Below are 14,168 nucleotides of genomic sequence, written 5' to 3'. Positions count from 1 at the left end.
TACACATACAGTACATGTACACACATATATATACATGTATATACACACACACATGTATATTTATACACACAGTACATATACACACACATGTATATTTATACATACACACATATGTGTGTATGTATATATATATATATATATATATATATATATATATATATATATATATATATATATATATATATATATATATATACATACATACATACACACACATATGTATACATGCACACACATATATTTATATATACATACAGTACATACACACACATATATGTATACATACACACACATATACACATACATATATTTATATATACATACAGTACATACACATACATATTCACATATATATATTGTATATATATACACACATATATACATACATATATAGTGTATATATGTACATATGTTATACTGTATATATACATATACACACATATATATATATATATACATACATACACACAGTATATATATATATATATATATACTGTATATATATATATATACACATACTGTATATATACATATACATATATATACTATATATATATATACACACACACACACACACACAGTATATGCTAATGTTAGTGTTCTTGCAATATATACTGTATTTGTATTTTTTTTCATGGAGAAATTCTATACAATACTAGCATCTACGATAAGATTCAATTTAAAAATATGACAAAATAATACATTTAAAAACTATGAGGAAATTTTTTTTTAAACTTAAAAATGTAATTATAATGCAAGTTTTTTTTAAACTTAATGGACCCTGAATGTATAATTAGCCACTTTGGCAAGACAATTCAAAGTTTGTATAGTACAATATTAGTGCAATTACTCTCTGTTTTAGTGATATTTTTATTCAATGAACTCATTGTGTCCACGGTTAGCCTCAAGAGTTAAGACATTTGAAGGTTTCAATGAGCACAAGGAGGCACTAAAGCATGCTTTTATTTCAATGTCCTGCTCTCTGGCCTTCCCAAAAAGAATATCAGAAGTCTACAATGATTACAAGAGGACGGGAGCACATTACACCAGTTTTAAAGTCACTGCATTGGCTCCCCGTCCGCTTCAGGGTTGATTTCAAAGTTTGGTTATTAGTTTTTGAATGTCTTAATGGCCTTATTAATCTGCCCTGCTTTTACCGTATCAACCCTCACGGATCCTGATGTCTTCTGGCACAGACTTTTAGCTTTACTAAATACCAGAACAAAGACCCACCTGTGGAACACTAGTCAGAGAGCCTCAGGACTGAAGAGAACGTTAAGATTTTTCTATTAAAAAGGCAAAAGACCCTTTTTTAATTAGGCTTTTTACTGATCTTTTATTATTTTTTTGTATTCTATCTTAATCATTAATATTTGTACCATTAACCTCTCAATGTTGTTGTTACAAACTTATTGATGTATTATTTAGCACTTTTGTGTCTGCTACCTGCCTGTGCCAAGACAAGTGCTTTATAGTTAAATTTGTTGATTTAAAAAATATATCTTAACACAAAAAAGTCGCGCACACACTCACACACGCATAGAAACACCAATCAGAAGTGCACAGTGTGTTCCCAGGTGCAGCCCACACCTATCAGTTTATGGTTTGCGTAAAGGCTAACTTGTTATTTTCCTTTGTAATCTCCGCCTACTGAGCCTATGGTGCTGTTAAGTTATTGTGGCTCAATTTGCCTTAATTTTTTTTATGTTAATGTATTCATATGTAATATATATTATTGTTTTAGTTTCTTAAGAAATATTCCTGGCTCTGAATTTGCTCATTGCTATTTTTATGTTTTTCTGCATTATTTGTTGCCGTCATCATTAAACGAACAGGTTACTCATCAGTTACTCAGTACTTGAGTAGTTTTTTCACAACATACTTTTTACTTTTACCCAAGTAAATATTTGGGTGACTACTCCTTACTTTTGAGTAATAAATCTCTAAAGTCACAGTACTCTTGAGTACAATTTCTGGCTACTCTACCCACCTCTGTGTATATGTAGTCTAATGCAACTACTTGGTTGGGATTTAGTCAAAAACTTAAATGACCAAAATGTAAGTGAAAATGTAGATAAATATCTTTGTTTGCACACTAGCAGCATTTCTGACACTTTAAAATCAAATGTAAATTACATTATATTAATAACAATATACTTTGATTATAAAAACAGAACCATTTTTATTCATGAAAACAAAACACGATATGAACACTTAAATGTTTTATTTATGAAGACAAAAAATATGTAATTTTTTTTACATTTTTAGGGCCCGCATGGCCCATTGTAAAAGGAATCCCAACGGGAGTCCTTTTACAATGGGACATAAGGACCTATTGTTTTTATAAGGTTTTATTATTATTCCGCCGCCTCTTTGAGCACTAATTTGACCCACTTAACATGCTTCAAAACTCACCATATTTGACCCACACATCAGGACCTGCGAAAATGGTCTTTTAATAAAAAAAAACTAACCCCAAAACTCAAAATTGCGCTCTAGCGCCCCCTAGAAAGAAAACTGCTTATAACTCCCAGTACGAATGTTGTAGAGACATGAAACAAAAACCTCTATGTAGGGCTCACTTAGCCCTACTTTTCATTAATTAATTTCCTCGGGCAAAAATCAACAGGAAGTTGGCAATTCCCCCTTCAAGACAAAAATGTACTAAAAACAGTCACTTTTGCCTCTTTGAGCTGTAATTTGACCCCCTTAACATGCTTCAAAACTCACCGAACTGAACACACACATCAGGACTAGCAGAAATTGCGATCTAATAAAGAAACCTAACCCCAAAGTTAAAAATTGCGCTCTAGAGCAATTTTTTAATAAAACGGAGAAAAAACTGTTCCTCGGAAGAAAAAAATGACAAAACTGCCTGTAACTCCCACTGGGAAGGTCGGAGAGACATGAAACAAAAACCTCAATGTAGGTCTCACTTAGACCTACATTTCATACATTGACAACCCCCAGCAAAAATCAACAGGAAGTTTGCTATTCCCCCTTCAAAACAACATTTTTGTAAAAACCGGTCACCTTCCTTCAAAATCTATCTCGTCTGAGCGCGTTTGTCGTTTAGGCTTCAAACTAACACAGGAGAGAGATTGAACCCTTGTGTATAAAAGTATAGAACAGCTTTTTAATACCTGCTCCGGTTTTGATTTTATGACCCTTCAAAGACCCGCTGCTCTGATGCTGCTGCGCTGCTGTTTTTTTAAGATGGCTGCTCAAAAGCAGGAAGAACCAACATGCCCACACAATGCAGACAAGGTAGGTACACTAGACAAAAGTCTTGGGACACTTCAGACTAAAAGTAGACAAAAGTATTGGGACACTTAGGACTAGCACCTGCCAAATACGCGGGCCCGACCAATGCTGCCTGCAGCTTTAATTAATCATGATTTCAGAAACATATATTACTTAAAAAAAAAATCTAACTTTTTGTGTTGACACATTTTTTTTTTAAAGTTAATATTTGTAATGCAATTGCCAATCACTATTTTAATTAACACTTTTTACTGAGCACAGTATATAGAAAAATGTTCTTTAAAATGTATATAATGCCTTAACATTTTGTATTCATGGATTCCTGTTTAAGAATTGTAGTTTTCATCAAATTATTTTAAAAGTCAACTGCCCAAATAAATCAACTTCAGGATCTTTTTTTTTTTTTTTTTTTTTTTACATTTTATTGTTTTCCCAAAAAAAAAGAAAGGAATAAAATACAAATAAAAGGTCATTTCCTTCATTTCAAGACGAGGAAGTGGACGGTTAAAACAGGATACAGTATATGGAGGCGGGGGGTGGTAGAGCAAAGGCACCAACCAGGTCCGCTTCCTTTGCCGGCAGGAGGAAAAAAAAGCTGCGTAGTGTAACTCAAAAAAAAAAACAAAAAAAAAAGGAAAGTAATGATTTTTTTTTTTTTATGACAAAATGAAAAGTTTCCTTTTAATCTTTAAGGCATCTGCAGTGTTGTGGGCTCAAAACCACACACTCACAAAAAAAACATCAAAATAGGACATGACGGACATGTTTGTTCGAACTTGCTGTTTCTACGCGGGGAAACAAAGACGGTTTATTACAAGGCGAGGAGGCAGCGTCTACTTTGTTTTTTTGGGGGATTTTTTTTCCCAAGCGATCTAAGCAAAGAGCAGCATGGCCGCAGACGCTGTGATATGTTGTGGAGGCTTTGGAGGGGCAGACGACTATGAGGGAGTTAAGTAAGCGTGCTTATGTGAAGGTGAGCCCGGCCTCGTTGTAGACCTTGAAAACCTTCTCGATGGCGTTGACGTAGGCGGCCGTCCGCAGGTCCAGGCCCAGGTTGTACTTGGCGGCCGTGCGCATGATTTGCTGCAGAGGGAGCGAGTCAACACAAACGTCGACATTTTTTGCAAAAAACTTGAAAAGAAGTCAAAACATTAGGGAGGGGTCGCGTTCACACTTGAACCGATAAGGGACCGATTCCCGGTATCGGTACTCAAATTGTTGTAAGTCACCTTTGTGATTTTTAGCTGTGAATTAACATGTATTTACTTACTTTGGTGTGTTCATAAATGTTAATTGTTTGATTAAAAAAAATAAATGTTTAATGTAACATTTAAAAATGAGCTGTTTAGACACTCGAGTCATTTGCAATGCAATTGCACTTCCAAGACATTAGGTGGCAGTACCGTAATAGGCTATCTATGCTATGTTTTCGAACTAGGAAAGTAGCTTTTTCCAGGAAGCTGAACGTGTTATGTTGCGCCCTAAAAAGTATTCATACTATAAGTATTAGTACCGTATTTTCCGCACTATTAGCGGCACCTAAAAACCACAAATTTACTCAAAAGCTGACAGTGCGGCTTTTAACCAGGTGCGCTTTATATATGGATTAATATTACGATTCATTTTCATAAAGTTTCGATCTCGCAACTTCGGTAAACAGCCGCCATCTTTTTTCCCGGTAGAACAGGAAGCGCTTCTTCTTCTACGCAAGCAACCGCCAAGGTAAGCACCCGCCCCCATAGAACAGGAAGCGCTTCTTCTTCTACTGTAAGCAACCACCCGCCCGCGTAGAAGAAGAAAAAGAGCGCGGATATCACCGTACGTTTCATTTCCTTTGTGTGTTTACATCTGTAAAGACCACAAAATGGCTCCTACTAAGCGACCGGGATCCGGTTCATGAAAAGACGCAATCTCTCCATCCGCACACGGATTATTATTTCACAGCAACTGGAGCACGTACGGTGAATATTCGCACCACAGGGAATGAGAAGTCATCCTTCACTGTGGTTCTAGCTTGCCATGCTAATGGCCAGAAACTTCCACCCATGGTGATATTCAAAAGGAAGACCTTGCCAAAAGAGACCTTTCCAGCCTTTCCAGCCGGCGTCATCATAAAAGCTAACTCGAAGGGATGGATGAAGAAAAGATGAGCGAGTGGTTAAGGTAAGTTTAAGTTTACGCGAAGAGGCCGGGTGGCTTTTTTCACGCAGCTCTGTCCATGTTGATATACGTATGTTTGTGATTGCACATTTGCGTACATTTTGGGAGTGAACAGAGTTGTTAGAACGCTGGTTTTTAATATATTATTAAAGTTTGACTGACCTATCTGACTGTTTTTTTGACATTCCTTTAGCGCAGTTAGATGCAGCTTACAACACCGGGCGGCTTATAGGTGGACAAAGTTTTGAAATATGCCGTTCATTGAAGGCGCGGCTTTTAACCCAGGGCGCCTTATGGTGCGGAAAATACGGTACTTATTACACAGCAGCTGTTTGATTGCCACATTCGTCGTAGTTGTAGTTTTCATTACCAAATTTGGAGGAGTCTAAATCGCCATGTGAAATCGCTAATGTTAATAGTAGCCTGTCTATGGCAAATCCAATGGAAATGAGCATCAAGCTAGCACATTATGGAAGAGTGGAACCTTGCTTTGCGTTTGACTGTTTTCTACCAAGCATACCGTATCTTTCGGACTATAAATCGCAGTTTTTTTTCATAGTTTGGCCGGGGGTGCGACTTATAATCTGGAGCGATTTATGTGTGAAATTATTAACACATTACCGTAAAATATAAAATAATATAATTTACCGTATTTTTCGGACTATAAGTCGCAGTTTTTTTTCATAGTTTGGCCGGGGGTGCGACTTATACTCAGGAGCGACTTATGTGTGAAATGATTAACACATTACCGTAAAATATCAAATAATATTATTTATCTCATTCACGTAAGAGACTAGACGTATAAGATTTCATGGGATTTAGCGATTAGGAGTGACAGATTGTTTGTTAAACGTATAGCATGTTCTATATGTTATAGTTATTTGAATGACTCTTACCATAATATATTACGTTAACATACCAGTTGGTTATTTATGCCTCATATAACGTACACTTATTCAGCCTGTTGTTCACTATTCTTTATTTATTTTAAATTGCCTTTCAAATGTCTATTCTTGGTGTTGGCTTTTATCAAATAAATTTCCCCAAAAAATGCGACTTATACTCCAGTGCAACTTATGTTTTTTTCCTTCTTTATTGTGCATTTTCGGCCGGTGCGACTTATACTCCGAAAAATACAGTACACTATACATACATTCGTTTTAAATTTTACAATGTATTTTATTACATTTTATTTTTAAAATGTACATTTAATAATTCCATTTTTTAAATTAGAAAAAATAAAATAAAAATACAAAAAAACAATTTGCATTGTTCCTTAGTACCACCAGATGGTAGTATACATGCAATTATTTTTATTTTTATTTTACCATGTATTTTATTATTACATTTGATTTAAAAATGTGTTTTGTAAAAATGCACATTTATTTTTCCTAATTCTATTTTTTTTTTTTTATACAAAAAAAAAAAACAATGTGCAGTGTTCCTGAGTACCACCAGATGGTAGTATACATACATTCTTTTTATAGTTTACCATGTATTTTAGTAAAAAAATTACCGTATTTTTCGGAGTATAAGTCGCACCTGCCAAAAATGCATAATAAAAAGGAAAAAACCATATATAAGTCGCACTGGAGCCCGGCCAAACTATGGAAAAAAACTGTGACTTATAGTCCGAAAAATACGGTATGTTTATGTATTTAATTCTATTTTTCTCATTTAAAAAAATCTGCACTTGTCCTGAGTACCACTAGAGGGCGACAATGTACCACCGCTGTTACTGGAGCCAAACAACTCTTAACATTATGCTAGAAGTGAGCAAAGTGTAAACAAAAAAAAAAAAAGAAAATATTTTTCATTGCTTTTTCTTTTTTTCTATTATGTTTCTTTTAACCCATAGGATACATGAAAAAAAATATGTTTTAGGTCAAAATTTGTCAATGGTATAAAGAAAGACGCAATATAAATGTAAGCTATTATTATTATTGCTTCCCTTTGTGTGATCAATAAAGCATATTTATTCAGGAACACGTGTGATGACATCATCTTACCCTGGCAGATCTCTCCATGGTGTAGGCCAGACCAGAGTGAACGATGTCCTTCTCAGAGGCACCCTGCACCACATGTCAAAGTCATGTGACCAAAAGCTGTGCGGTAAATCAATGGTACTTTTGTTTAAAGTTACTTACAGCGACCCTCGCCTGGAAGTCGGCGGTGGGCACGACGGGGATGGGTCCTCCCTGCTTGCCGAACTTCCTCTCCAGACTCTCCTGCACGGACACTAGAAGGCGGGCAGAGAAGTGTTAAGGGCGGCGGCAAAAAGGGCGGCGTCCGCGGGGGACCTGGTCTTGTACTCACTGAGCAGGTGGTAGTTGGAGTCTCGCTCGTATTTGAAGGTCAGGCGTCCGTAGCTGACGTGGTTGAGATTCTTCAGCCACTCGAAATAAGACACCGTCACGCCACCGGCGTTGAGGTACATGTCCTGCAGGGGGAGCCAGCGTCAGACATGCGCTTGTACTTTTACGTGGCTTATTGCCTTCTCAGTGGGGAGTCTCACCGGGATGACCATGACTTTGTTGGCCAAGAACACCTTGTCGGCGTCGGGGGTCGTCGGACCGTTGGCGCCCTCGGCGATGATCTGCAGCGGACAAAAAGGTTCACATGTCGGTCGTGTTGAAGTTCTTCTGTACAATTTTATGGGTAACTTGCTTTGAAATCATATGTCAAGTGGATATTAAAGTCAGGGTTTCCCGCAGCGCTTTGTTGTTAAGGCGGCCGCCTTAACAACAAAGAGGCGCCGCCTAAACTAAAGTCTTAAAGGGAAACATTATCACAATTTCAGAGGGGTTAAAACCATTAAAAATCAGTTCCCAGTGGCTTATTTTATTTTTCGAAGTTTTTTTAAAATTTTTACCCATCACGCAAAGCTTAAAAGTGCCTGATTTTAACCATCGTTATAAACACCCGTCCATTTTCCTGTGACATAGTGATGCCAACACAAACAAACACGGCGGATAGAACAGCAAGGTATAGCGACATTAGCTCGGATTCAGACTCGGATTTCAGCGGCTTAAGCGGCTTAACAGATTACGCATGTATTGAAACGGATGGTTGTAGTGTGGAGGCAGGTAGCGAAAACGAAATTGAAGAAGAAACTGAAGCTATTGAGCCATATCGGTTTGAACCGTATGCAAGCGAAACCGACGAAAACGACACGACAGCCAGCGACACGGGAGAAAGCGAGGACGAATTCGGCGATCGCCTTCTAACCAACGATTGGTATGTGTTTGTTTGGCATTAAAGGAAACTAACAACTATGAGCTAGGTTTACAGCATATGAAATACATTTGGCAACAACATGCACTTTGAGAGTGCAGACAGCCCAATTTTCATCAATTAATTTATTCTGTAGACATACCCTCATCCGCGCTCTTTTCCTGAAAGCTGATCTGTCCAGTTTTGGAGTTGATGTCAGCAGGCCAGGGAAGCTAGGGTCGATATTCTTCTCTTGATCATCTTCGGTGGCATAAGGGACGGTGTGAGCCAAGACATCCAGGGGGTTTAGCTCGCTCGTCTGCGGGAACAAACCTCCGCCATTGCTTGTCGTGCTACCGAGGTCTTTTGTCCCTGAATTGCTCACACACTCCGGCAGATTCAATGGGGGTCTGGCGGCAGATTTCTTTGACTTTATCGTTGGAAATGCATCTGCTTTGAGTGTCGCAGGATATCCACACATTCTTGCCATCTCTGTCGTAGCATAGCTTTCGTCGGTAAAGTGTGCGGAACAAACGTCCAATTTCTTGCCACTTTCGCATCTTTGGGCCACTGGTGCAACTTGAATCCGTCCCTGTTCGTGTTGTTACACCCTCCGACAACACGCCGATGAGGCATGATGTCTCCAAGGTACGGAAAACAGTCGAAAAAACGGAAAATAACAGAGCTGATTTGATTCGGTGTTTGAGAAAATGGCCGATTGCTTCCCGATGTGACGTCACGCTCCGAGAGCGAATAATAGAAAGGCGTTTAATTCGCCAAAATTCACCCATTTAGAGTTCGGAAATCGGTTAAAAAAAATATATGGTCTTTTTTTCTACAACATCAAGGTATATATTGACGCTTACATAGGTCTGGTGATAATGTTCCCCTTTAACAAGCTGCTCCGCTTAGTTCTGCCTCTGCCTCTGTCAGTACGTCTCTGCAGCACCCAGCATTGTCCCACCCACACAACCATCTGATTGGTTACACGCAGAGCGGTAACAGCCAATCAGCAGTGAGTATTCAGAGCGCATGCAACAGCCAATCAGCAGTGAGTATTCAGAGCGCATGGAGTCAGTGCTCACGACAGAGGCAGGCAGAGAGGAGAGACGGTGGAGTGAGCCGAAAGTTGTTTAGCAGGTGAGCATAATGCAGCGGACTCTCCCCAAATTATAATAAACACTTCCAAGTCAACTACTAGTAACATCACTATGAGCCCGTTGACGTTCTACAAACATAAGCGGCAACTCAGCTCGCTCGCAGTCCTTAAGGTGAAGGCTAATTAGCTTTTAGCGTAACGTTAGCTCACTGTGCGGTGTGTGTGTGTGCGTGCGTTACGAACAGCAAAGCCCTGTCTGAGAGAAGGACAGGCATTATTGACCTACAGTTAACGATTAAGTAATTTCACTTGACCTTTTTCTGTGTTGATTGAGCTGTGTTGAAGCAGCAAAAAAGGAAATTTTGTTAAATGATCAGTTTCTGTCTCTGATAGTTGATATAATAATGTAACTGCATCATCAAGCCTACATGAACTCCATGGTGTTCAGGGATGAATAGTCTCTCCTATTGCTATTGTACTATTTTTTCAGCTATAGTTATATTAATCATTAGCAGAGGTGGGTAGTAACGCGCTACATTTACTCCGTTACATCTACTTGAGTAACTTTTGGGATAAATTGTACTTCTAAGAGTAGTTTTAATGCAACATACTTTTACTTTTACTTAAGTATATTTATAGAGAAGGAACGCTACTTTTACTCTGCTACTTTTATCTACATTCAGCTCGCTACTCGCTACTAATTTTTATCGATCTGTTAATGCATGCTTTGTTTGTTTTGGTCTGTCTGACAGACCTTCAAAGTGCCTGCCTTACTGGTGACGTTTCACTCCGTTCCACCAATAAAATGCAGTCACTAGTGACGTTTGACTCCGTTCCACCAATCAGATGCAGTCACTGGTGACGTTGGACCAATCAAACAGAGCCAGGTGGTCACATGACCTGACTTAAACAAGTTGAAAAACTTATTGGGGTGTTACCATTTAGTGGTCAATTGTACGGAATATGTACTGTACTGTGCAATCTACTAATACAAGTTTCAATCAATCAATCAAAAGTGTGAAGGAAAAAAGACACTTTTTTATTTCAAACGTACATCCCGTCACAAGCCTAAAGACTGACTGCACAGTTCCTGTCTTCACAATAAAAGTGCCGCTCCATCGCGCCTGCGCTTTCAAACTAAGAGTCTCCGAAAGCCAGCGCAAACAAGCTAGCAAGCTACGGAATTTGCCGCCAATGTATTTCTTGTAAAGTGTGTGAAAACGAATATGGAAGCTGGACAAATAAGATACCAAAAACCAACCACTTTCATGTGGTATTAGACAGAAAGGAGGAACTTTTTTTCTCCTGCATTTGAAAACGTGGACGTTAAGCACTGCTGTCTGATTACAATCAATGCAAGTCATCAGAATCAGGTAATACACCAACTTATATTCTTGTCTTCATTAAAGAAAGGAATCTATATGTGTTAAACATGCATGTATATTCATTAAAACACCTTTAACATGTAAACAAAAACGGCAAAATAAATAAATATAAATGATATACTGTATATATCAATGTATGTGTATATATATATATATATATATATATATATATATGATATGTGTGTGTATGTTACTCATCAGTTACTCAGTACTTGAGTAGTTTTTTCACAACATACTTTTTACTTTTACTCAAGTAAATATTTGGGTGACTACTCATTACTTTTACTTGAGTAATAAATCTCTAAAGTAACAGTACTCTTACTTGAGTACAATTTCTGGCTACTCTACCCACCTCTGATCATTAGTAATGTAGCAGCTTAGTTTTGAATGGCAGGGTCCCTGCTATCACATGTTGATACAAATATAACATTTACATAATAAAAATCAACTACAGGCTTCCCAAATGCTGTCATAAATTAAGCATGATGAGTTGAACATATGTCAGCATGTGGCCCCACTTTTAACTCATTTTTTCAAACCCTTATTGCAAACACAGGCTAACACAAAATCATTCATTTGACTCTGTAAGACATTATTTTGACTTAGTAAGCCATTATTTTGTCATTATTTTGACTTCATAATAATGACGTACTTAGTATCTCAGGTAACTAAGACTGTTTTGTTTTTACTTTACGGAAAAAAAATTTAGATATTAATCGTATAATCGCCATTCAGCAAATGGAGCGGAAACCACAACCAAAAGTTGTAGGCTTCTTCACGCGACGAAGCCGGCCTACTTCACCACAGTCTGTAGTCTATTGCCCCCTTAGGCTGTGGTGGCAGCGACGAGGTGGAGACGTGATGGCGACAGGCCGAGTTACATCCATCCTTACACCCACCCTTACCCCGGTCCCCTCCACCTGGAGAGTCACCACCTTAACTAAAAAAATTTCTGGGGGAAACACTGAAAGCATTTGTCTTCATTTTGACAAAAAAACAGGTTTAAAATGTGTGATAAAATTTGGTGCGGTTTTTTTTTAGTCAAAATGGAAATAAAAAGATGAAATACTTTGACGCATATTATTTCCTGGTTTTTGCTTTGGCCTTGAGATTGAGTGTTATAAACACTAAAAAAAGGGCTGACTTAAGTCGACGTCAACACACGCGTTATACCACTTATGGCAACTAAAAATGTGAAGTTACTGTTAATTTAAAAAAAAAGAAAAAAAAGTGGGAAACAGAATTAAAACATGCACACTTTGGCTTCCTGTTTGGGGCAAAGTAAGCTTCAAAATAAAAGTATAGCCATATTTACCCAAAGTAACTTATAAAAATGTTAAACGTATCAAAATCTGCCATAGCTTAAAAAATTCATCATCCCCCGCACTTTATGTCTCGTTTCGGTTATTTTAGCAAGCGCGTATGTCAGTCAGAGGGGGCGTAGCCCTATAAAAGTGTTCCAGCAGAGGTAAACCTTCCATTCACCTTAGCCTTGATTTTGGGGGCGTTGTGACGAGTCAGCTGCTTCTCCCCGGCGGCCGGGATCAGGATGTGGCAGTCGGCTTCCAGGATGTTGGCGTCGTAAGGCTTGGCACCTGGGAAGCCCACGATGGTGCCGTGTTGCTGCGGAAAAGTCAAACGACACTCTTGAGTGGGATTGGGTGGGTCGTCATGGCAACGCAGGGGCGGGAAATAATACAGGGCTATACCAGCTTGTAGTCCTCCAGCTGCTTGGGGTCGATGCCGTCTGGGTTGTAGATGGAGCCGTCGATCTCGCCCACGCCCACGCACTTGGCTCCGTACCTGTGCAGGTACCTCATGGAGTGCAGACCCACGTTACCAAAACCCTGCGGTGCACACATACACAGGAGTCCCATGATGGATGCCTGTAACACCTCTGTCACTCTGGCGCCCCCTTGTGGACACACATGGAACTCTTTGTTCCATATAAATAAATAATAAACATCAATTCCAGCTAGATTATGTAATAATAGGAGTAGGGATGTTAAAACATGAAGATCTCATATCACAGTTATCACCATCAAGGTACTGTTGAAAGTTCTCAAAAGTAGTTATACACACACACTGAAATACTTTAACCGAGTTTATTCAGCAAAACACACAATATAAACCAGAGCTTCTCAAACTTTTTACACCAAGTACCACCTCAGAAAAAAACTTGGCTCTCCAAGTACCACCATAACGACCAACATTAACATACATCAGCGTGGTAGGCCTAACTATTCATTAAAAACAAGGCAGAGGTTTTATCAACCAGAACAGGTTATAAGTAGAGATGTCCGATAATGGATTTTTTGCCGATATTCCGATATTGTCCAACTCTTTATTACCGATTCCGATATCAACCGATACCGATATATACAGTCGTGGAATTAACACATTATTATGCCTAATTTTGTTGTGATGCCCCGCTGGATGCATTAAACAATGCAACAATGTTTTCCAAAACAAATCAACTCAAGTTATGGAAAAAAATGCCAACATGGCACTGCCATATTTATTATTGAAGTCATTAAGTGCATTATTTTTTTTTAACATGTCTCAAAACGGCAGCTTGGAATTTGGGACATGCTCTCCCTGAGAGAGCATGAGGAGGGTGAGGTGGGCGGGGTTGGGGAGTGGGGGGTGTATATTGTAGCGTCCCGGAAGAGTTAGTGCTGCAAGGGGTTCTGGATATTTGTTCTGTTGTGCTTATGTTGTGTTACGGTGCGGATGTTCTCCCGAAATGTGTTTGTCATTCTTGTTTGGTGTGGGTTCACAGTGCGGCGCATATTTGTAACAGTGTTAAAGTTGTTTATACGGCCACCCTCAGTGTGACCTGTATGGCTGTTGACCAAGTATGCTTTACATTCACTTGTGTGTGTGAAAAGCCATAGATATTATGTGATTGGGCCGGCACGCAAAGGCAGTGCCTTTAAGGTTTATTGGCGCTCTGTACTTCTCTCTACGTCCGTGTACACAGCGGCGTTTTAAAAAGTCATAAATTTTACTTTTTGAAACAGATACCGATAATTTCCGATATTACA

General features: G+C 38.6%; 1 protein-coding gene across 1 annotated transcript in view; it reads right to left on the bottom strand.

Annotated features, from left to right (window-relative positions):
• Positions 1-3,675: 3,675 nt before the first annotated feature.
• glud1b (glutamate dehydrogenase 1b) overlaps positions 3,676-14,168 on the bottom strand; it is a 35,817-nt gene continuing 25,324 nt past the window's right edge. Inside the window, exons 7-13 of the mRNA XM_061932098.2 lie at positions 12,831-12,968; positions 12,607-12,744; positions 7,940-8,020; positions 7,741-7,864; positions 7,572-7,663; positions 7,434-7,496; positions 3,676-4,347 (exon numbers count right to left, since the gene is read on the bottom strand). Coding sequence (XP_061788082.1) covers positions 4,228-4,347; positions 7,434-7,496; positions 7,572-7,663; positions 7,741-7,864; positions 7,940-8,020; positions 12,607-12,744; positions 12,831-12,968 — 756 coding nt within the window. The 3' untranslated portion in view covers positions 3,676-4,227. The remainder of the gene's footprint in view (positions 4,348-7,433; positions 7,497-7,571; positions 7,664-7,740; positions 7,865-7,939; positions 8,021-12,606; positions 12,745-12,830; positions 12,969-14,168) is intronic.

The sequence above is a fragment of the Nerophis lumbriciformis genome, linkage group LG39, assembly GCF_033978685.3.
Source record: "Nerophis lumbriciformis linkage group LG39, RoL_Nlum_v2.1, whole genome shotgun sequence".
NCBI lineage: Eukaryota > Metazoa > Chordata > Actinopteri > Syngnathiformes > Syngnathidae > Nerophis > Nerophis lumbriciformis.
This window is presented reverse-complemented; position numbering and strand designations above follow the sequence as displayed.